At 33.8% G+C, this 22,216-nt stretch overlaps 2 protein-coding genes across 4 annotated transcripts in view; one reads left to right on the top strand and one right to left on the bottom strand.

Moving 5' to 3' along the window:
- LOC127814129 (DNA replication ATP-dependent helicase/nuclease JHS1) overlaps positions 1-12,448 on the top strand; it is a 46,475-nt gene extending 34,027 nt beyond the window's left edge. For 2 of the 3 annotated variants that reach the window (XM_052355403.1, XM_052355402.1), the window contains exons 27-34: positions 9,352-9,429; positions 9,525-9,617; positions 9,704-9,841; positions 10,387-10,426; positions 10,534-10,607; positions 10,719-10,853; positions 11,244-11,363; positions 11,962-12,448. In XM_052355403.1, coding sequence (XP_052211363.1) covers positions 9,352-9,429; positions 9,525-9,617; positions 9,704-9,841; positions 10,387-10,426; positions 10,534-10,607; positions 10,719-10,853; positions 11,244-11,363; positions 11,962-12,138 — 855 coding nt within the window. In that variant the 3' untranslated portion in view covers positions 12,139-12,448. The remainder of the gene's footprint in view (positions 1-9,351; positions 9,430-9,524; positions 9,618-9,703; positions 9,842-10,386; positions 10,427-10,533; positions 10,608-10,718; positions 10,854-11,243; positions 11,364-11,961) is intronic. The other variant, XR_008026288.1, reaches the window with a different exon arrangement.
- Positions 12,449-12,948: 500 nt separating this feature from the next.
- LOC127814130 (eukaryotic translation initiation factor 3 subunit B-like) lies at positions 12,949-18,665 on the bottom strand. The gene is made up of 11 exons (XM_052355404.1): positions 18,408-18,665; positions 18,045-18,282; positions 17,566-17,712; positions 16,083-16,211; positions 15,735-15,863; positions 15,561-15,644; positions 15,327-15,451; positions 15,044-15,242; positions 14,411-14,943; positions 14,081-14,189; positions 12,949-13,559 (listed from the first exon to the last, which is right to left on the bottom strand). The coding sequence occupies exons 1-11, from the start codon at positions 18,527-18,529 to the stop codon at positions 13,215-13,217; spliced, it is 2,160 nt and encodes a 719-aa protein (XP_052211364.1). The 5' UTR covers positions 18,530-18,665; the 3' UTR covers positions 12,949-13,214.
- Positions 18,666-22,216: the final 3,551 nt, after the last annotated feature.

The following is a 22,216-nucleotide window of genomic DNA, read 5'->3' as shown; positions in this document are numbered from 1 at the left end:
CAGGTAGGCTTCATCCTTATGGTTGATTAAAGCACTGTCCTTCATGCTTGAATTGATAGCTAAAAAACAGATTTTAAATTTACAGTTAGTGATAGATTACTAGATGGCCATTACAACTAGGATCATTATTATCACAAGCCTTATATCTCATTTCATGATGTCAGCTACATGGATTCACTTTTTAATCATTTCTATCCATGACCACCTGTTTTCGAAAACCATATATTGTCTGATTTTTCCACCAAGTTTTTCTTTGATTTTCCTCTACCTCTTTTGACATGAATTTCACTCATTTTATCCACTATTCTCACATGTGCGCTTATTAGTCTTTTTCCTAGATGTCTATAAGAGTCTAAACCGTTTAATTGCATTTCATGGATTGTATCTTCATGAGGTGCCCCTTCAACCTTATTATTAATCTAATTTTTATTTTTTATTTTTTCTTGTATGGTTTCCATTTAAAATAATGTTCTTATCTCGGTTACACTCACATTTTCTAGTAAATGAGAAAATAATTGAATTTCAATTTAATATTTGTTAATGATCATTTGATGCTCATTACAATAAAGAAACAGAACTTGTATTGCCTCCCATTTTCAGCTAATGGTTCCATCATGCCTTGGTCAAAGTTTGTTGGTGATTAATGAATGCTAAGTTTATTGTTATCTTTTGATTTATCTTTTGCTTTTGCTAATGAATTTTTCTTTGGTATTTGAAATATCATATAAGTACATCCCTTCTATACTAGCACCAACCCTATATGTGAAAAGGTGTAAAGCTATACAAAACAAAACAAAACAAAAAACTGGAAACTACATTGTAGTTACCCAAAAAAAAGAAAAATAAAAATGATTCAATAAACTATGAATGTTAATTCTACATCCTTGAAGCACCTATGATGATCTTTGAAGAACTCTTACCTATCTCTCTCAAGCAACAATGGAAACTATGAAGTCATAAAGTGTACATGTGATGCTAGCATTACTTGTTGACTTCCAATAAATAATAAGTTAAAAAGATAAGATTTAATACTATCACAACTGATGGGGGATGAGATTTGTGAGAGTCAAACCTTTGGCTAAGCAACAAGAAAGCTTAATCTAGTAGGGAGGGTTGGGTAGTTGACTTCTAGACATTGAACCATTTCTGTCCATGGCCATTTTTTTTATAAGCCTATTACATCCTATGTCATGTTTTTTTCTCATTCATTTGCTACAAACTTCCTCCTTCTCTTCCACTTGCTTCATATGTGCATCTATTGTTTTATTCTCTCATGTCCAAAGTATCTTAATTGTGTCTATCGTATCTTATCTTTTATAGTTGCTTCTCCAATTTTACTACATATAATCTTGTTTCTTAGTTTATCTTTTTTGTTGTAGAGTTGAGGATTGTGGTGCCCCAACCCCACCTATGGGCATCACCACCTTAACTCCCTTAATGTGATTTAGTGTGGCAGGGGCCTCCTATGGCTGGCAGATCAATGTGTGACATGGGGCATGAGTTGCTTCTAGACCTGTGTTGTGTGTTTTAAAGGTGCATTTGGGGGTGTCAGGGCTTACTTGACAGTTCCTGTGTGCCATTCTCGTTCTCTTCCAAGTGCCTTTCGTTCATTCAGCCCTTGAGAGACCTTTGTGTCTCCATACTTGACTGTCATTCAAAGTTGACTATTAATTGGGGCTACAGTTGACTACTAGTGCTCCTATTTGTTACGTCTAGAGTGTGACATATATAACATCATATGGAATAAGTATAGTCTCTCTGTTCACAACATGCCTTTCAAATAAGCATACATCATATTCGCTTCAAAATGACTATATGCTTGGGTATGTTACATCACGATATCACAAGAAAGCTTCATATGTATTTAGTTCATTGAGCTACCTGAAGGTCTCCTTCCATTCCCATGGTCCCTTTTGCATGATCTGAAATGTTTGACATGCACACATGCTTGAATACTACTCAGTAAGGGATGCTAAGACATGCAGTACAGAGCTATGTAGAATGCACCACATCTTATAGGCAGCTTTTCTTTTCCAAACTCATTTTCTCCTGGCACATTCTTAGATTCAAGCCTCCCATACACTTGGCCTTCCTCAGCCCCTCACTGGGCTTAGCCTCTCATTAGGCAACACAACCACACTAATAGGAGTCTCCCACATGGCCTCGAACCCACACTAACAAAACATTCCAACAAAATCTGCATCCCAAGCACAAACTCAATGCACACAGAAAATCATGTCATTTTGCCATAAAATGTTATAAAATTGTAGTGCAACAATGTATATGCCATAGTATGCTCCTTTCCTCCTCTTAGCAGCCTCTTCTTTCTGCTTTTCTTCGTTTCATTTTCTACAGAATTGCTTCCTTCTGTCACTACCTTGCCTAGCTCCAAATGCAAGTGCTGAAGCCCTATTTACAGCCATCTTCAAGCAGCTCAAGTTGTGCTGGGCATGTAGGAATTACCAAGGAGATCAGAGAACAAGGGCTGTAACAGATGATTGAAAAACTGATGATTAATTCTCATTAAACTGACTTAATTTATAGCAATGCATCAACAGAAAAAAACATGATTTCTCCTAAAAAATAGCAACTAATTTGACTTGATAGTTACTTCCATCTAGTTTCACTAGACTAATCAGCGAGGATGAATTTTCAAAGGGTACCGCAGTATTGACAGCCTTAGCCCAAAACTACTTCAGTAGTTTGTTCTCAATCAGCAGGCACTTGGCCATCTCCATTATTGTTTTGTTTTTCCTTTCACACACTCTGTCTTGTTGTGCAGTGTAAGTTGTTAATTGATGTTCAATACTTGCATCTTCACAAAACTTATTGAATTTGTCAAAGTATACTCAGTTCTATTATTTGACCTAATCACCTTTATTCTATGGCGTTTTGATTCTCAATCCAATTTTTAAACTTCTTGAAACTATTGGAAGTTTTAATGAGAGGAAAAAACTTCCATGATCTATTGATCTGAGGGATGCAAAATATATATACAAAAGATTCCTAAGAAATCTCCTAAAATATAGGACTAGATATAGGACTAGATTACAACACCAGATTTTAGATTAGGATTAGACTGAATATACCTTATTTGATTTTTTGGAACATCCTTATCCTTCCTTTCCTTTATCTTCTCAGCTTGAACTCTTCTTCTTCCTTTTACATATTAATCTTTATCTTCTTTTCTTCTTATCCTCTCATTTATACCTTAATTTTTCCTCCTTTATTTTCTCCTACACTCCTCCTCAAGGTAGTGAATAGATATCCTTCATTCCCAGCTTACCTTAAATAGATTCAAATCCTTGCTTCTGCATTGCTTTAGTAAGGATATCTTCCTCTTGAAAATCAATAGGCATATAGGTAAGACTTATATTTCCTCTTTCAATTTCTTGCTTGATAAAGTGTTGGTCAATTTTTACTTGTATCATCTGATCATGTTGTACTAGATTATTCACAATGCTAATGGCCAACTTACTATCACTATAGAGAATTTTTGGAGAGGACACTGGTAGGTGTAGATCTTCCATCATTTTCTCCACCCAAATTACTTCACATATCCCTTGTGCAATAGCCCTGTACTCTGCTTCTTGCTTCTACAAGTTATCAAATTACACCTCTAACGACCCGATAAGGGATAAGGATACGTTATCGATGTTTATCTAATTAGTGGTAGGAATGCCTATGTTGAGGTTGTTATGTAAATGAATGTGCCCTTGACATTAAGAGTTATCATTACGGGTTTAAGGTGGATAAAATATGATTATAATATTTGAGGTACATCATGTGTTAAATTATTAAGGCAAAGTAAGTGGAAGGCAATTGGGAAATTGGATGGGTTGTCGTGCACTCTATGTTCTTGCATACACACATCAAGATATAATATATATTAATGTTAATAACCTAGTATATTATATTATATTGATGTACAAGATTAGATGATTAAATTATATTATATTACTACACAAGAGATAGAAGATGGAAGAAGCTTCCAGCACATGGGATGCTCAAGAGGGGTGTTAACATATATATGTTATATATTAATTGGAAATTGAGTGGAGGATAATGGGAGGAGGGATGGCAGGGGCACATAATTGCGCTTGGAAAGTCTTAAATTGGAGACTTGCTCTCCAAGGCCACCAAATGCCATGTTATATACATAAATTATGTATTATATTAATCATAACAAAGAGTAGGGAATTGAGATGGTTAAACCTTCATTGCAAGGTTCATAGGCTGACAACACTTAAAGTGATCCAGTCATGTGATTTGAAGCACTTGTGTCGATTATCCAACAGTCCATAGGGAATTTAAAAGAGATTAGAGAGTGTCTAGGTGTACCTTGTTTAGCAAGAGACACTATCGGGTTAGGGTCTTCTGTTGTCTTAGGTTTGGTCACCTTAGTTTGGCTCAACAATTGTTGTAAAACCTTCAACTGATCTGTAAATAAAATCAGGTTGGTTGATTTTCTAGTCTCCACTTCTTTCCCATAGGCTGCTTGATTTCCTTTCCTTTGATTATTAGGCTTCCAATTTGCTAGTTTTCCGTGAATTTTCCAGCAAGTTTCCTTTGTGTGATACAACTTGTGCTGTGGTCACACCATGGCTTGTCTTTCTAGGACTCTCCTTTCGATGAACTAGATGTTTTATCCTTGAGGAGACCAATGCTGATGTTTGTGAGTTTACATCAAAATGGGACACCATTGAAGGATTTAGCATCACCATTTTCTTGATCTCTTCTCGCTTCTCCCCTGATTTTTGCAAAGACTTCCCTTATTGATGGAAAGGGTTTGGTTCCAAGTAACTGCCCTCTTACTTCATGTAGGTCAAAGTTAAGACCATGCAAAAAATCAAACACTCTCTCTTTCTATCATCATATCATATTTCTTTCCATCTAAAGAACACTCCCATTTAATCTCATGGAATAGATCCATCTCCTGTCACAACTCAGTTAAGGTATTGTCCGAGTAGATTTTTTGCACAGCTTCTCAAATCTCTTGGGCTGTCTTGTAGAAGAGGTAAGTCTGTCCAATCTTTGGCTCCATAGAATTGACCAACCATGCCATTACAATAGAGTTTTCAGCCTCCCACACACCATAAGTTGCTGAATCTTTGCTAGACTTAGGAATTGTCCTTGTTAGAGATCCAACCTTGCCCTTTCCTCAGATTACCAGCAAAACTGACTGGAATCATTCTCTAAAATTGGTTCCATTCAGCTTATGCTGAGTGATCTGGATGGAATGACTATTGAGAGTGATTGTAAATGGTGGGACTTGAGTATTCCTCATTGAAGAAGGTAAGTTGGTAGATGCTTTACTTGCTGATCGAGTTTCAGCCATAGTCGTGAGCTTAAAGAAGTCTACCAACTGTAGGAAGAAGAGAATAACGAGGAGAACTTGCGACGGAGCCTGGCTCTGATACCATGAAAATAAACTTCTGAAAGTTTTAATGAGAGGAATAAACTTCCATGATCTATTGATTCGAGGGATGCAAAATATATATGCAAAAGATTTCTAAGAAATCTCCTTAAATATAGGACTATATTACAACATATTTTAGATTAGGATTAGATTTAATTTAGGACTTCATTATCTGATTTTCTGGAGCATCCTTATCCTTCCTTTCCCTTATCTTCTCAGCTTGAACTCTTCTTCATCCTTTCACATATTAATCTTTATCTTCTTTTCTTCTTATCCTCTCGTTTATACCTTGAATTTTCCTCCTTTATCTTCTCCAGCACTTCCAAAACACATTAGCAACTTCAGATTTTTGTTTTAGTAAGTAAACCCAACACATCTCATCTCACTAAAATCATCAATGAATGCAACATAATACTTGTTGCCATTCAAGGATTGAGTTCTCATTGGACAACACACATCTGTATGAACAAGTTGAAGTTTCTTCATTGCTCTCCCAGGCTTGTTCTATGGAAATGACAATCTGGATTGCTTCACAAGTTGACAGACTTCACAAACTCTGGTTTCTTCTTCAATACAGGGTAAATCCTGTACAAGCTGATTCTTATGCATAAAGGTGAGGGCAGAATAATGAAAATGTCCCAACCTTTTATGCCAAAGCTGAGATTGATCAAGAGAACTAGGATATGCACAGGAATCTGCTTGCATCCAATCTAACATAAGGCTTTTCCCTTTCATCTTAACTAAGAACTGTCGGCAAATAGGGTTTCCATCTGATGATGACAGCTAGGGTTTGGTTTCCAGTCTGGAAAGGTGGTGGCTGGTATCTATGTTGCACGGAAACACCTCATAGGTGCCGTTTCCCCGTTTCGGAAACGTTTCTTATTCCCGTTTCGGACCCTATTTATGCCTATTTTTTTAAAAAAACATTCGTTTTCACGTTTCCGTTTCCTATCGAAAACGTTTCCCGTTTCCGTGTCCGTGCAACATAGGCTGGTATTAATGGAAGGTTCTAATCAGTGGTTAATTGATTGGGATTGATTGATTATCTATATTTTCTAAAAGTAGAATTGTATTTTATAGATTAGCATATGTTTCCTAAATTTGTTTGTATCCTAAATCTGTATAGTTCCTAAATCTAGATTTAGAATTCTTTCCTAAGCTAAGTTTAGTATCTTTCTAAATCATGTAAAGAGTCTTGTATAAATCAAGCTCTAACTCGTGAGTAATGTAAGACGGAAGGTTTATTTTCTCCTAATTCTTGACAAGAACATCTCCTTTGAAAAAAATTATAGTTATTTTCAACCAGCTGTCCCACACTCAACAGATTTTGATCAATATCAGGTACAAATAAAACATCAGAAATGAGTTTAATACCTGAACTAGTTTCAATGGCTACAATCCCTTTGCCTTTGACATCAATATAGTCTCCAATCACAATTCTGACTTTGGAAGCATATGATCTGTCAAGTTCATTGAATATGGTCTCATCATAAGTCATATGATGAGTGCAACCACTGTCAATAAGCCAAGCTTCACTAGTTCTGCTGCTTGCAAAATAGGTTGCCACAAACAATTGCTCCTCTTGTTGTTGATCAGCAACTTGTGCCTGTTGTGTGCCTTGCTGTTTATTTTTGCAGACTTTCTCCATGTGGCCCATCTGATTACAAGACCTGCTTTTAACATCAGGAATAAACCAACAATATTTCTGTAAGTGTAATGTTTTCTTACAGTGTGGACACGGGGAAATTTTCCCTTTTTTTGCCACCATCATTATTGTTTTCATCCTCCTTTCTGTTCTTATTCCAGAACTGTTTCGTGCCTTGGCCACTTGACTAAGTCTGAGCCTTTTCCTTTGCTTGAAATGCATCTTCAGTCTCCCCATTTTTCCTGATAGCTATTCTTTGTTCTTGAGCTTGTAATGCACTGACTAACTCTGTTAGAGTCATTTGATTAACGTCTCTTGAATCCTCAAGAGCTGAGATTTTTGCCTTGAATCTTTCAGGTAGACTAGCCTGCACCTTCTCTACAATCCTATTGCTAGTTAGCTCTTCGCCCATCAATCTGATTTTGTTTACCATAGACATTAACTTGTCTGAGTACTGTTTTGTACTTTCATCCTCGTCCATCTTTAAACCCTAAACCTTCCTAGTTCTTTCACTTCCTTGAAATGTCTCCTTGAGCGTATCCCAGGCTTGCTTTGCTGTAGTACAAGCCATAATCCTTGTGAAAATATTATCTAAAACTGCTGAGTGAATGCAGGTCTGGGCCTTATGCCCTTTTCTTGTTACTGTCCTGTTCTCTGTGATTTGTGCAATGGTTGGATCCTCAGGTAATGGTGGTAATTCAGTTGTTACCACGTCCCAGAAATCACTTGCTTGCAAGTATGACTCCATCTTCACTGCCCAAATTTGATAATTTTCACCTGTAAACATAGGTGGTGCTGACATGAAATTGTTTCCTGACATAGTTGTTATTTGGCTTGAAGGCTAGGTGTTTGGTTTTTTGAAAAAGAGAAGGTTCCTCACTGGATTCACTCACTCTCAAACACAGACCCCTAAAATCAATAAGGCTCTGATACCAATTTGTAGGAATTAACAAAGAGATCAGAGAACAACGGCTGTAACAGATGATTGAAAACCTGATGATTATTTCTCATTAAACTGACTTAATTCATAGCACTGCATCAACAGAAAAATCATGATGTTTTCCTAAAAAATAGCAACTAATCTGACTTGAACTCAAACTGAATTGAATTATTCAAACTAAGCAACTAAAATTCAAATGAGATTAGTTAGTTGTTAAAGATATTTTCTGTATCTTTTCCAGCACAAATATAGCAGCAGAAGTTGCATAGCTCAACAGGGCAACTATTTGGCGATTCACTCTCCTCGACACCTAGAGACCAGCTTCAGTAAGATTGGGACACCTCATCCCCTTCAAAGAACTCACATCTTCCAGAATGCTGAATCGACTGAGATTCTTATAATCACTCTTAATTGGGCCTTCATCATATCATCAACTCCAAATTATAACTTTAACAATTCTTCACCAAATTTATTTATTTAAAATCTCATTGTTATGGCCTATAACATATTCAAATGTAGATCAATGCTCATTTAAATCTAGCTTAAAATCAGTCGCTTATGAATCATTGACACATGTTTGCTATGCCCCTTCCCTTGTTGCCCACCTTTTGCTCCTGTTGATTGAATTGTTTACTGAAATGTTTGAATCATGGTGTCGTGGTTAGTTTCTTGTTAGTGGCATCACAGAAGTTTTACAAATCTTATGATTTAGAGAAAGAAGTCACAACATGATTTTGGAAAGTGAACCTGGAAGATCAGTGTTGAAACTTGCCAAAAAAATTCATTAATACATGAACAGTATAAATCACATCAAAGGACTAGTATGAAAGGTGACTTGTAAAAGCTCATTCACATATGTGCAGGGGCAATTCCACACAAAGTTAAAGGGCCATTGATGACAAATATCTGAGTTCTTGCACCAATAGTAATTTTGTTTCTGATTAAGGCTACTTCCCACTTTTTGAATTTATCTTTTCTATTTATTAAATGGTTTGCCATAAAACTTTCTGAATTGCAGATTGCTCAAGTATTCTGCAAATCAGATGGGAAGAAAGTACAGTTGTTGCATTGTTGAGGCCTAACTATATGTTGATTCTGTAGAAAAATAGCAGTTTAAAATATGCTTTCTGCATTCTCAAATAAGTGGTATATGTATCCCTTCAACTATATTTGGTATTGCATGGATGTTTTTGTGTTTGGACAGTTTTTACATTTTTATCTATTGTCTATGAAGGATACAACAATTTTTGTATGCTTTTTTTTCAAGTCCTTAGTTACATGTTTCTAGTTAAGCTAACAGATGTTTAGCTTCTTTGTGAATCAACTTTATGTTGTTTTTCTTAACAGGTGTCCCTTGGGCCCCTTATGTATGCTTCAAAGTTTGTCCTTGTTGGAGACCATTACCAACTGCCACCACTTGTCCAGGTGGCATATCTTCTTCTTGTGATTCCAATTTAGCTTATTTTCGCATCTCTGGCTTGTGTGTGACAAAATCTATCTCTTTGCTCTCTGCATTATAGAGCACTGAAGCTTTAGAGAATGGAATGGGTGTAAGCTTGTTCTGCAAGCTTTCAGAAGCTCATCCACAGGCAATTTCAGCATTACAAAGCCAGGTGTCCAACTTTTCGATTTTTCACTTCTAAGATTCATTTCATGTTATGCTGATAAGTGAGGGATTTGTTTGCTGCAAAATATGCAGTATCGTATGTGTGCAGGCATCATGGAACTATCAAATGCTTTGATTTATGGTAATAGATTGCGCTGTGGTTCCTCTGAGATAGAGAATGCCAAACTTAAGTACACCAGTTTGAACTATGAATCATCATGGCTAAAGGAGGTAATAATTCACTTAGAATAAAAGTTCAATGTGTTTGGATGTTTTAAAATGTTTACATGTTCGAGGCCTTATTTTTTATGACATGGCTTTGAGCCACTTTCAATCTTCGCTCTGGAATGAATGTTGATGTTTCTCCCAAATGCTTTAAACAAAGCTTATTCATCTAGAGAAGGTTCCAGGTCTCAATTGAGTCATGTGTGTACCTTGTTGCTGTTCTGGATCCTGGATGAGTAGATAATCTCTGAACTTGGAAAAAATATTCAATGCAACTGTGATATTGATACCACATCATCGTGCCAACATGCTATCACAAGCCACTCATCTGTTGCCATGTATATATTCAAAATTCATGGCATTGTGTGCAGATAAACTCCTATCTCTTCTATTAAATTATAAAAATTATGTACTCAAGATTTTGATACATAGACAGCACATGGTTGGCTTATATTACTGCATCACTGTGATGATTTGATGTCAAAGTTACATTGAATGTTTTCTGCTGAAATTGCCATTGTTGTTTCTAATAGGCACGGTAATCTTTGCAGGTTTTGGATCCACACCAACCAGTCAGATTCATTAACACAGGTTTTATAGATAGCTCCCCCTTTTTCTTTTTTTTCCCTGATCCACCCATCAAATGCATCTTTTTGCTACATTACCAGTGCTTACCAAAACATCTGTTTATAACTCAGATATGCTGCCTGCTCTTGAGGCAAAAGATGGCAAGACTGTGAACAATCCAACTGAGGCTAAAATTATTGCAGTAGTATGCACCTTCCAAAATTTTCTTTTATTAGTCCATGGTACCTAGCATTTTTACTAATGACACTTCTCCTCGATAATTTTCTTTTTTCACATTGCGCCTGTTGGCATGTAGATTACAGAGGAATTGGTTAACAAAGGCATTGAAGTGGAAGATATTGGCATCATCACACCCTATAACTCTCAGGCAAATCTCATTCGAGGTGCTATTTCCACTTCTGTGGAAATACATACAATTGATAAATACCAGGTTACAATTTCAAAACTATTTATCACACTTTTTAAAAAATATTTCCAGGATTTTATTATCTCAGTTAATCTTTGGAAGCCCCCAATATTGTGATGCTTTACTGGGTGATTTCCAGAATGCAGGAACTAAAATATCAAATCAAACATGAAATGCTGCTCATCTTACCTGTCTAGTGTCTAGCTTGCTTACCAACACATTTTGACCGTCATGCACTTGAACTAAATGAGATATTTTCCTTTTTTTATTTTTATGGTTGTTAAAGCTTTTGATGGATCAAAAACTAATTGATAATGCAAAGGGTCTGTTCCTGTTTATTTCTTTCGTTGATGAAATATTATTCATTAAAATAGGACAATGAATCTAGGCTAAGAAATCTTTTTGGTTGTACAGGGAAGGGATAAGGACTGCATCCTGGTCTCATTTGTGAGATCAAATGAAAGTGGTCGTAGCTGCATTTCTTCACTACTCGGAGATTGGCACAGGATCAATGTTGCTTTGACACGTGCCAAGGTTTGCATGATATCTATTTACCTAAATTTCAATTTTTTTTTTATTAAATTGTTATATACCAAGTGATTTAGAAGATTAGCCTTACAGAAATACTGGTAACAATATATTTATGTTAAGAGTAACAAATACACATTGTTCTTAAATGAAGTTTATTTAGTATATTTTATTTTTTAAGACTCAATGCACTCTTATTGATATATTATAAATGTTTTATTTTCACACATCACTAGCCAACAAGAGTTTCAGATTTAAAAGCAAAATATAATAAAAATATTTTATTTGAAAACAATGCATATCTATACTCTTTATCTTGTGTCCATCATAGGATAGAAAAACCCTTTGAATATTATTAGTTTCTCTTAAACCGCCCTTGTGCAGCAATGCAAATTCATTTGGCATAGCAGATCTATACATGCCCCCAGTCCCACAAATTGTTGTAGGCAAGTGATAGTAGTTTTATAGTTTTGAGAAGAAAAATATTTTAAAAAAATAAGAAACATGCTCTAATCTAATATTGTCTAAACTCATTCTGAGGTAGACAAAACTATTAATATGGGTAGAGCATATTTCGGTGAGTGAATAATTTTGTGTTGTGCAGAAGAAGTTGATAATGGTGGGGTCGCGCAGTACACTTTCGAGGGTTCCACTGCTAAAACTTCTTGTTGAGAAGGTTGAGGAGCAATCAGGCATTTTGAGTGTGTCCAACAAGGATATCATCTTCATCAACCGCAGGTGGGAGCTAAAGAGATGCTCCCAAGGCCACATACCCATCTAGAAGTAGAAACTTGGGCACTTTTTCCTTCTTTTGTATGTACAAATTTTGTAGTGTTTTTTTAAGAGTCCAGTCCAGTAAAGTGTATATAAAAATTTCCAAAAAATTACAATTAAATGTTCACGGTGATTGGGAATTTTGTAAATTAATCAAAATTCAAGCATTAAGAATGTCATCTAAGGGGCAGGAATGGCATGGCTGTGTTTGTAAACTATGCTGAGGCAGGACCATGGAAACACACGTTGCCCTGATTCTGTAATCAAGATTTTTTAAGTCAATAAAAATGTCAATAAACTATAAGAATCAGACACCACTATTATGCCCTTGATAGCTTTGCATGATTTTGGGTTATATTGTTTGATCTTTATGTTACCTTTTAGAAGAGATATTAAAAGCAATAATAGTCGCAAACCATTTGAAAGAAACAAAACAGAGTATTTCAGTAGGCACAAAAACTTTGATGACTTAAAATTTAATTGAGAGAATCTTATGCTTTTTAAGGAGAATTTCAGTAACAGCAGAAAGAAATTGGAGAAACCAACGAAAGATTGCCCATATTGCATGCCAAAAGACCATAAACAAACAAACGCGTAATGTCCATTGCTTTGGTACCATAACGATGCTTTAAGGACCTCCCAATTCTATGGTGCACAGTCAAAGCCACAGCAGATAAAAATATAAATGGCTGCTGCTGATGCTGGTCCTATTCATGGCATGGAGCAATATCTCAACAACTAAAAAGAACCAACAATTAAAAAACACATTCCAACCAAAGTGAGAGATCAACTTCCACCACAGACAGGCAGCACACAATACCATCAGAATTTGTACTAGGCGTCATTCCAGGGTGGGGTTATAAATAAGCCTCGCAAAAACGTGGGCAAATTCCATCAAGGTACACAAATATTGTTCCAAAGACAACATAGAAACAAGAAATTATAAAGCTCCCTAAAAACCTACATATTACTAGTAGTAGTAGTGCCTCTTTCTTTTCTGTCCTCCTGAATGCTGCTGCTTTGCTTACAAACAGAAAATACATTCATCTATGGAAATAACATTCAATTCATTCATTCACTCACTCACTCCTGTCCATATTCAAATGATACAACCTCTTCTGAAACATCTAACAACTCTTCTACCTCCACTTCCTTCGCCTCGTACTCCTCTTCTTCATCACTCACTTCTCCATCCCGTAGCCTCTGCCTCTCCAACTTCTCTTCTTCATGCAACTGCCTCCACTCGCTCACCCATTTCTCCCACTCCTCCTTCAACATCTTCCGCTTCTCCCTTTCCTGTTCGCTCAACAGCAGTGACACATCCTGGTCCTCTGCTTCGTATTTCTTGCTATACTTTTTCAGGTTCTTCGCAATCTCCTCCTCTTTTTCAGGACTCAAGAAGGATGGTGGCCTTGGGCGCCACAGGAACTGTAACCAGACAAACATTTCTCATATATGAATGAATCCACCTTTAGGACAAGGAAAACACAAAAACGTTTTTTATCAAGAAAGAAATGTTTCAGGCCATTGAAATTTCTTCTCTTTTTCATTATTTAGTACATACCTAGCTACACCGCACTAATGATGCAACAAGTTGAAAAAGAAATCAATTTCATCAATGTTGTTAAACTCGCAGCAAATTGATAGACAAACACTATCACAGGGGCGTTGGATTTCAAAATGAACTCCAGGGATGCTACTAGATTCAAGCTTGATCCTAGAAGTAAATTGTAATCTACCCAATCATTTAACTACTACTTTATTTGCTAAATCAACTAACACTGAATTAGCTATATGTTTGACGACCATGACTATTTTAAGAATACAGTTCTTTGTATATAACCAGATCCTCAGTAAATTCAAGGCAATCATATGAATCAACTTTAACGAGCAAATTATAGTAAATTAAAATTGAACTTTAAAATTTAACTCAATATGTCAAATCTTACTTGGAAGAAGTGATCCTTCGGTATCCGATACAGCAACTTGCCATTAAACGACCAGATGTTGAAACCATTTTCCATCTCATGAACTGAAGTGACTGAAGTTGCCACATACCTGTAGGTACAAGCGCATGCCTTAATCAAAATAAGACGATAAATTCATTCAACAGACATACAAAAGGATTCCATCATTTTTCAAAATGAACTTCAAGTTAACATTCTCTTGGAAAGCAAAACAAATATGGTAGCCAAATCCTAACCATTTGTCAAACATACACTAGCTGGTTAACAAACTAAGAATAAAAATGGCCCGTCCCAAATCAGTCCTACAAGTACCTTCCCGTCGGATCCCATTCAATATCTGTTGCCATGAAATGCTCTGCTGTGGCCATGGTTTCAAGCTCCTCAACATTGTAGAATTCCAACTGTCCATTGAAACCTTTCAACCCTGCAAGCACAATGAATCGGCCAGCTGGTGACCAGTATAGGGCATTAGCCTGCTTGCCCTTTAGAGTTGTGAGTTTCGAAACTCGTCCACTGTTATGAGCGGAGCGCATCGAATAGAAACTTATATCAGGCCTAGGGCTATCCCCATGGATAACCGCAAATCTGTGGCCCTTTGGTTCCCAAGCAAATGCAAGAATCTTGTCATTCTTATTCTCCAGCTCCAAAACCTCAATGGGTATATCTCGTTCCTTGATTCGGAAAAGCTCAAAGCCAGTATAGGTGCTCTTCTTAGTCTTTGTATAACGGTCAACCTTAACAGCAAGGTAATCCCCATTGCTTTGCCAATACATTTTGCAATCACTAACACTAAAAAGGTTCTTCTGTCTCAATTCCTCTTTGCTTGGAATTTGAATAAGGCTGACCTGTGAACAAGCACGAAAGCATATTGATGTTACAACATTTCTAAAGTAATAATAACAGCAAATAAAAAGCCTCTGTAAACTAAAAAAGTTACGGACTCACCCTAGCAGGTTGGTTCCCTCCACCAAGTTCAGGAACAAAGAGCGCAAGAATGGGATCAGTAGGCGACCAACTAAAGTCCATAACATTTTCGACCTTTATGGATTTCTTGTCAATAAGAGTAAAGGTCTCTGTCTCATAGACAGAGACCACGTTTTTACCAATTCTGGCAAAATACTTGTCCTCTCTTCCACCTCCCCATCTGAAAATAAAACACAATTATAATCATCATGAGGCAAATGGTTAACAACACTTAACAAATGGATTGATATTAGCGTACAATCACCTGAAAACAGGCCAAGACACTCCACCAACACCTCCAGTTCCTCCAACTGCAAACTCGTCCGCACTTCCTTTGAAATCTCTCATCACTTTTCCAGTTCTCACATCAAAAATATTTAACACCACTCTCTGAAATGAGAAGTTTAATGTTAGAGGTTCCAAGACCTCAAGGCCAAAGTATTAATTTTAAAGAATCCAAACAGGGAAAAAAAATACAATGACAATAATATAAACTGACATGAGTATCACGAGGATTGCTCGGTTCATGACTGCTGTACGTCACCAAAAATCTCTCACCAGGAGAGAAATCAATCAATTTTACCTGCAGTTAATACCATTAAAGCTACATTGGCACAAATAAATAACCAAAAGAAGATGGCTTAGAGAACTGTTGAAAAAGATGACAAGCAACCTGGGGATGAGCATAACGCATAAGCCGGTTGAAAGTGGTAGCACCGCCCCAAACAGCAGCACCTTGCCGATGAACAGTTGCCAAGTAAGTCCCTAGAGGGGACCACTGCACAAAACTTTCGGTCCAAAACTGACAGGTAAAGATGTATGGCACCATTCAGTTTGTGGAAAGAAATTTCTTGATGGCAAAGAAGGGGGAAAATAGAACTCAACTATGGGTCATACAAACAATGGAAGCTTGAGCAAATAAACTGATTTTATGCAAGGAATAACAGGACATTTGTTTTAAGTGGAACGTCAAAATTTGTAGGCGTCATAACAATAACGAAAACAAAATATGTCAACTCACTGATCGCTTGTAAACAGGATCAGCCTTCAACTGTCTTGCATCATTCCACAAAACTTCTGTGTCTGAGCCTGAACGGATAACGAATTGATCCCTAGCCTTCTCATCCATAAGCCATTGCTGCAGATTTTCCTGTAAAAATGTAAACCACACCCCCCCCCCACCCCCCCCCAAAAAAAAAAAAAAAAACCAAAACAAAACAAATTTAAGAAACATTATAAGTTTGCAACAAGAGGGCACAAACAAACATGTGGATGCACATGAGGCGCGTTACAAAAAAGGGTCGCTAAACAATTAACACGTGATCTAGGCATCCCTAATTCAGTAGCATGATATGATAACAGTAAACATGTCTAGAACAGTGGTTATGATTCAGTTCAGATTTAGGAGGAAAAAGTTGAACAACGGATTATAATGCAGTCCAAGCACTTAAAATGGTCATACTATTCTGCAAGAAATGCAGATAACATCTTGGCCACATGCTTGGAAACTTGTATAGAAAATTATGATGTGGTTTAGACTTTAGATTAACCCCACGTGACGGGATTAAGGCTTGATATGTTGCTTTTTGGTTTAGATTATATTAGTTGATCTAAAAAAAATAATTAAATTAAATGGTCAGACCAAATGAACGAGGTTAAGTACAGAGCTCATAATTTGAAAAGAAAAATTACACTTCATCCTAGCAATTAAGCCCTATCACACAAAACCCCAACTTCTTTAGATTATGAACTCTAAACACCCTATTCCCATGACACAAACAAAACCATTTTTTTTGCATCTAAACTGACCATGCATCAGCCTCAGTGCCTCACATCTTCAAATTTAAAATTTCAATCAACTTCTGCTAAACATTTAATCCACCAGCCAATGCACCATACTGCCAGAATGAACTAGAGCCTTAACATGCAATCGCATAGACAAAACATCCCATCAAGGAAGAAAGAAAATAAATCAAAATCTTGTTTCCTTTCATCAACCCCCCGCTCACCACAGCACCTTGAGCTTGAGAAGCTCTTGACTACAATGAAATCACACTTCCATGAAGTATCTTGAGCATAATTTCTGAGGCATTGTACATCCAAGGGTGAGCGTTGCTGATAAGCCAACTCATGATCAGCACCTAATTGGCCCAGAAACCTAGCCTTAGTGCTGATCATGAGTTAGACTACCACCATAGATGAGCCCTTCCTACAAAAAGAAGTTCCTGAAGAGAAGAAAGAACATACTACTACTTTGAGAAGGCAGAGACCCAGCCTACTGTCTCCCCCTTATGAAGCCACACAACATAACCATTCTACAATTTGTGCTGTAGCTAGCGTCCCTGAAGCTAAATACATTGCCATGACCTTGTCATTCTAGTAAGAATTTTGCATTAATCATGAAGTGAAATTGACGTACAGATTAGGAGGGTAGGTAACTTGTAACGAAAGAGGATAAGAGAACAGTTAACAGAAAGCTAAGGGCAAACCCATCAAATACTTACTCCTGGAGTATACGGCCTGGTTTCAGGAGGTGCCCATTCGTCTGGAACTCTCATGAACTTGTCAATATCATCAAACATGCTCACAGCAAATATATGTGACCTGTCCAACTTGTAGTTATGTGTCTTCTCCCGAGCAAGTTCGGCTTCCTAACAAGGAAGATCAACTTAAAAAACCAAACCAAATTCTATAAATGCAGTACTAGCCTTCAAAACAAAATAACTCTAAAATGATGGCGTAGAAAACCCTTCTTCAACAAATGCATTATACGTTCAACAATATACCAGAAGGAAGAACTCTAAATTTACTCCTGATAAAATATTCGCCCCCCACCCCACCCCACCGCACCAATATGTGTCTGTTTGTGTGTGTGCGTGCGCGCAACCCCTTACCTTGTAAATCTAAACATGTGCAAGAATTTCAGGTTCAACACTCATATAGGGGTTAAGTTTCGCATGCTACGAAACAATTGGGGCATCACCTGAGGAGTGTTGTACTCGATAAAGCAGTAACCAAGTGTTTTCTGGGTGGAAGGATCAATAGGCATCCAAAGGCCATCGTCCTTGATGACACCAATCTGACTATAGATTTTGCGGATAACACCTTCAAGCTTCTCGAACTTCTCTTTGGGAACAACAGGCAGGTTATCCACGACGACGATGTTCCCAAAACCGGCGTCGAATTCCAAAGGGTCGTCTTCATTCAGATCTCCATCGTCACTGGTAATAGAAAAACCTTACAATCCTCTATATACATATATCTCAAAGAAGACGTGTGTGCATGTGTATGTGTATGTCTATGTTGGAGTGGGGTGTGGGTGTGATTGGGGTTTTGAAGCTCAGACCTTTTGATGCCGAAGTCTTCGCCGGGGGGCAGACGAACGGAATCCAAATCCACTTCGGATGGATCGATGCCGAGGCGTGCAGATATGTCCCTAATTTCCTCCATTGGCACTACCTCCGCCATTTTTACTTTCTACTGTTCTGAGAGAGAGAACCAGAGAGAGAGATTGTACTCGCGTCGCGAGAGAGAGAGAGAGATTATGCCGGCCGCCGGCTGATAAAAGAGACTAGAGAGGGGGAGGGTTTCGAGAGAGGGTTTCCAGAATCGAGGGGGAAGGGTTAATTACGTAAAAAGCACTAATTTCATGAATTAATTTATAATTTAATTAATCATGTTAACTCAAAAATTAAATTTAAAATCATTTTTTGTTAATTTGTCATTATATTAATTTTAATATTTATGATTGTTAAAATTAATATAATTACGTATTAGACGTTGGACATTTTATTGTGTAATATTTTTAATTTTAATGTAAAACAATTATGAATATTTGACTATACTTATAATTTTTAACTTTAATAAGTTATCTATATCTATATATATATTATATAACAAAACAGCCGCCAAATTCTTTTTCCGCCCATTTTTAGTTTCTATTTTGATATTTATTATTATGTTTTGTTTATTTTTTTTCTTACCCAAAATAAAATTTTTATAGATTATTAATTAAGCCTAAATTTATGAAAAACATGTAATTCTTGGAACTTGTAGATAATTTTTTTAACTATAAAGTGCTTGGAGAATGTATAAGCATGGTATATGAAGAGACAAGAATTAATCTATATTATTAATTCTTAAATATTAATATAAAATTTTAATTAAAATAAATTACAGAAAAATAAAACTTTTTTAAATCGGGATAAATCTTAAGATATCAAGTAATACCATCGGATACCGATTGCCAAGTAATTTTTTTAAAAAATAAATTTAATTTTTTATTTTATTTCCCATAATTTATCTCTCATTCTCTCTCAATAAAGCCACCACTCAAAACTCTAAAACCCTTAATTAGTTTCAAAACCATGCAAAAAAAGTACAAATCTTATATATATTTATGTTATTACTTAATTTTGAAAAATAATTAGTTGGTAGGTTATGTTAAATTAGTTATTTAGGCAAAATTAGATTATTTTAAATAAGTCATTTAAGTTATTTTGACAAAATTAATATTTTGTATAGGCTATTTATATTTATCATATATTGTTATATTTTTTTAAAAAAATTTATTATATTTTATATTTTTATTATTGACAACAAGAATATGTGAAGTCATTATGGATAATTAATTTAGAAATTTTGATTATTATCATTTATATAATTAATTGATTATTTAAATTATCTTTATTTTTGTATATAGTTTAATTAATTTAAATTTATTTGTATAATTTAAATATTATAATTTTATATATAACTTAAATATTATAATTTTATTTTTAACTTTTTTTTGTTGCTTTTTTAAAAATTTGACCTATCATAAATGTCGTAATTGATTGATGGGAGGAATATGTAAAGTCATATATAGATAATCAATTTCAAAAATTTTATTATTGTCATTTATATAATTAATTGATTATTTAAATTATCTTTATTGTATATATAGTTCAATTAATTTAAATTTATTATTTATAATTTTAAATGTTATAATTTTTTTTGTTATTTTCTTAAAAATTTGACCTATCTTGAATGTGGTAATTGATTGCAAGGAAAAATATGTAAAGTCATGTATGGATAATCAATTTCAAAAATTTGATTATTATCATTTATATAATTAATTAATTATTTAAATTATCTTTATTTTATATATATTTTAATTAATTTAAATTTATTTTATTATAATTTTATATATAACTTAATAAATTATTATCATTTATTTAATTAATTTAACCATATTTTCTTATTTTCAACCAATTAATTTTAACCGTGTTTCTGATTTGTCAATATAAAGGAATTTTGTGTAACAGTTTAATTTTTTAGAAGTCGTCCCAGTATTAAAATTTTCAATTAATAGTTATTTTTTAACTTTAAGTTTTCTAAGAGGAATATATAAAATCATATATGGATAATCAATTTTGAAATTTTGATTATTATTATTTATATAATTCATTGATTATTTAAATTATCTTTATTTTATATATAGTTTAATTGATTTAATTAATTTTTTTAATTTTAAATGTTATAATTTTATATATAACTTAATTGATTATTATCATTTATTTAATTAATTTAACCGGGCTTTCGATTTTCAATTAATTAATTTTAATCGTGTTTCTGGTTTGCCAATATGAACAGATTTTGTGTAACAATTTAATTTTTTAAAAGTTATCATAGCATTAAGTTTTTCAGTTAATAGTTATTTTTTAATTTTATTTTTTTGATTATTTTATTTAAATTTTAACTTATCTTAAATGTGGTAATTAATTGTCATGGAGAATATATGAAATCAAGTATAGATAATCAATTTTAAAAATTTGATTATTATAATTTATATAATTAATTAATTTAAATTTATTTTTTAAATAAGTCGTTTAAGTTATTTTGACAAAATTAATATTTTGTATAGGCTATTTATATTTATCATATGTTCTCATATTTCTTTTTGAAAATTTTATTATGTTTTATATTTTTATTATCAACAGGAAAAATATGTGAAGTTAATTAATTTTAAAAATTTGATTATTATCATTTATATAATTAATTGATTATTTAAATTATCTTTATTTTATATATATAGTTTAATTAATTTAAATTTATTTTTTTATAATTTCAAATAAAAATATTTTGTATTGGCTATTTATATTTATCATATGTTGTCATATTTTTTTAAAAAATTTATTATGTTTTATATTTTTATTATTGGCAGGAGAAATATGTGAAGTCACATATGGATAATTAATTTTAAAATTTTGATTATTATCATTTATATAATTAATTGATTATTTAAATTGTCTTTATTTTTTATATCTATAGTTTAATTAATTTAAATTTATTTTTTTTAATTTTAAATATTGTAAATTTATATATAGATTAAATATTATAATTTTATTTTTTAGATTTCTTTTTTTTGCTTTCTTAAAAATTTGACCTGCCTTGAATATGGTGATTGATTGTAGGGAGGAACATGTAAAGTCATGTTAATGTGAACAGATTTTGTGTAACACCTTAATTTTTTAGAAATGATCATAACGTTAAGTTTTTCAGTTAATAGTTATTTTTTATTTATTTTTGGTTGTTTTCTAAAAATTTTGACTTATATTGAATGTGGTAATTAATTGTTAAGAAGAAGATGTGAAATCATATATAGATAATCAATTTTGAAAATTTGATTATTATAATTTATATAATTAATTGATTGTTTAAATTATCTTTATTATATATATAATTTAAATTTATTTTTTTTATTTTAAATGTTATAATTTTACATATAACTTAAATATTATAATTTTATTTTTTAACTATTTTTTTGTTGATTTTTAAAAAATTTGACATGTTTTGAATGTGATAATTGATTGTTAGGAGGAATATGTGAAGTCATGTATCGATAATCAATTTTGAAAATTTGATTATTATCATTTATATAATTAATTAATTATCTTTTTTTATATATAGTTTAATTAATTTAAATTTATTTTTTTATAATTTTAAATGTTATAATTTTATATATAACTAAATGTTATAATTTTATTTTTTAACATTATTTTTTTTTTTGTTTCTTTCTTAAAAATTTGACCTATCTTGAATGTGGTAATTAATTGACAGGAGGAATATATGAAGTCATATGTGGATAATCAACTTTGAAAATTTGATTATTAT

The sequence above is a fragment of the Diospyros lotus genome, chromosome 12 (genome assembly GCF_014633365.1).
Source record: "Diospyros lotus cultivar Yz01 chromosome 12, ASM1463336v1, whole genome shotgun sequence".
Lineage (NCBI taxonomy): Eukaryota > Viridiplantae > Streptophyta > Magnoliopsida > Ericales > Ebenaceae > Diospyros > Diospyros lotus.
The sequence above is the reverse complement of the archived record's forward strand: the minus strand, read 5'-3'. Positions and strand labels throughout refer to the sequence as shown.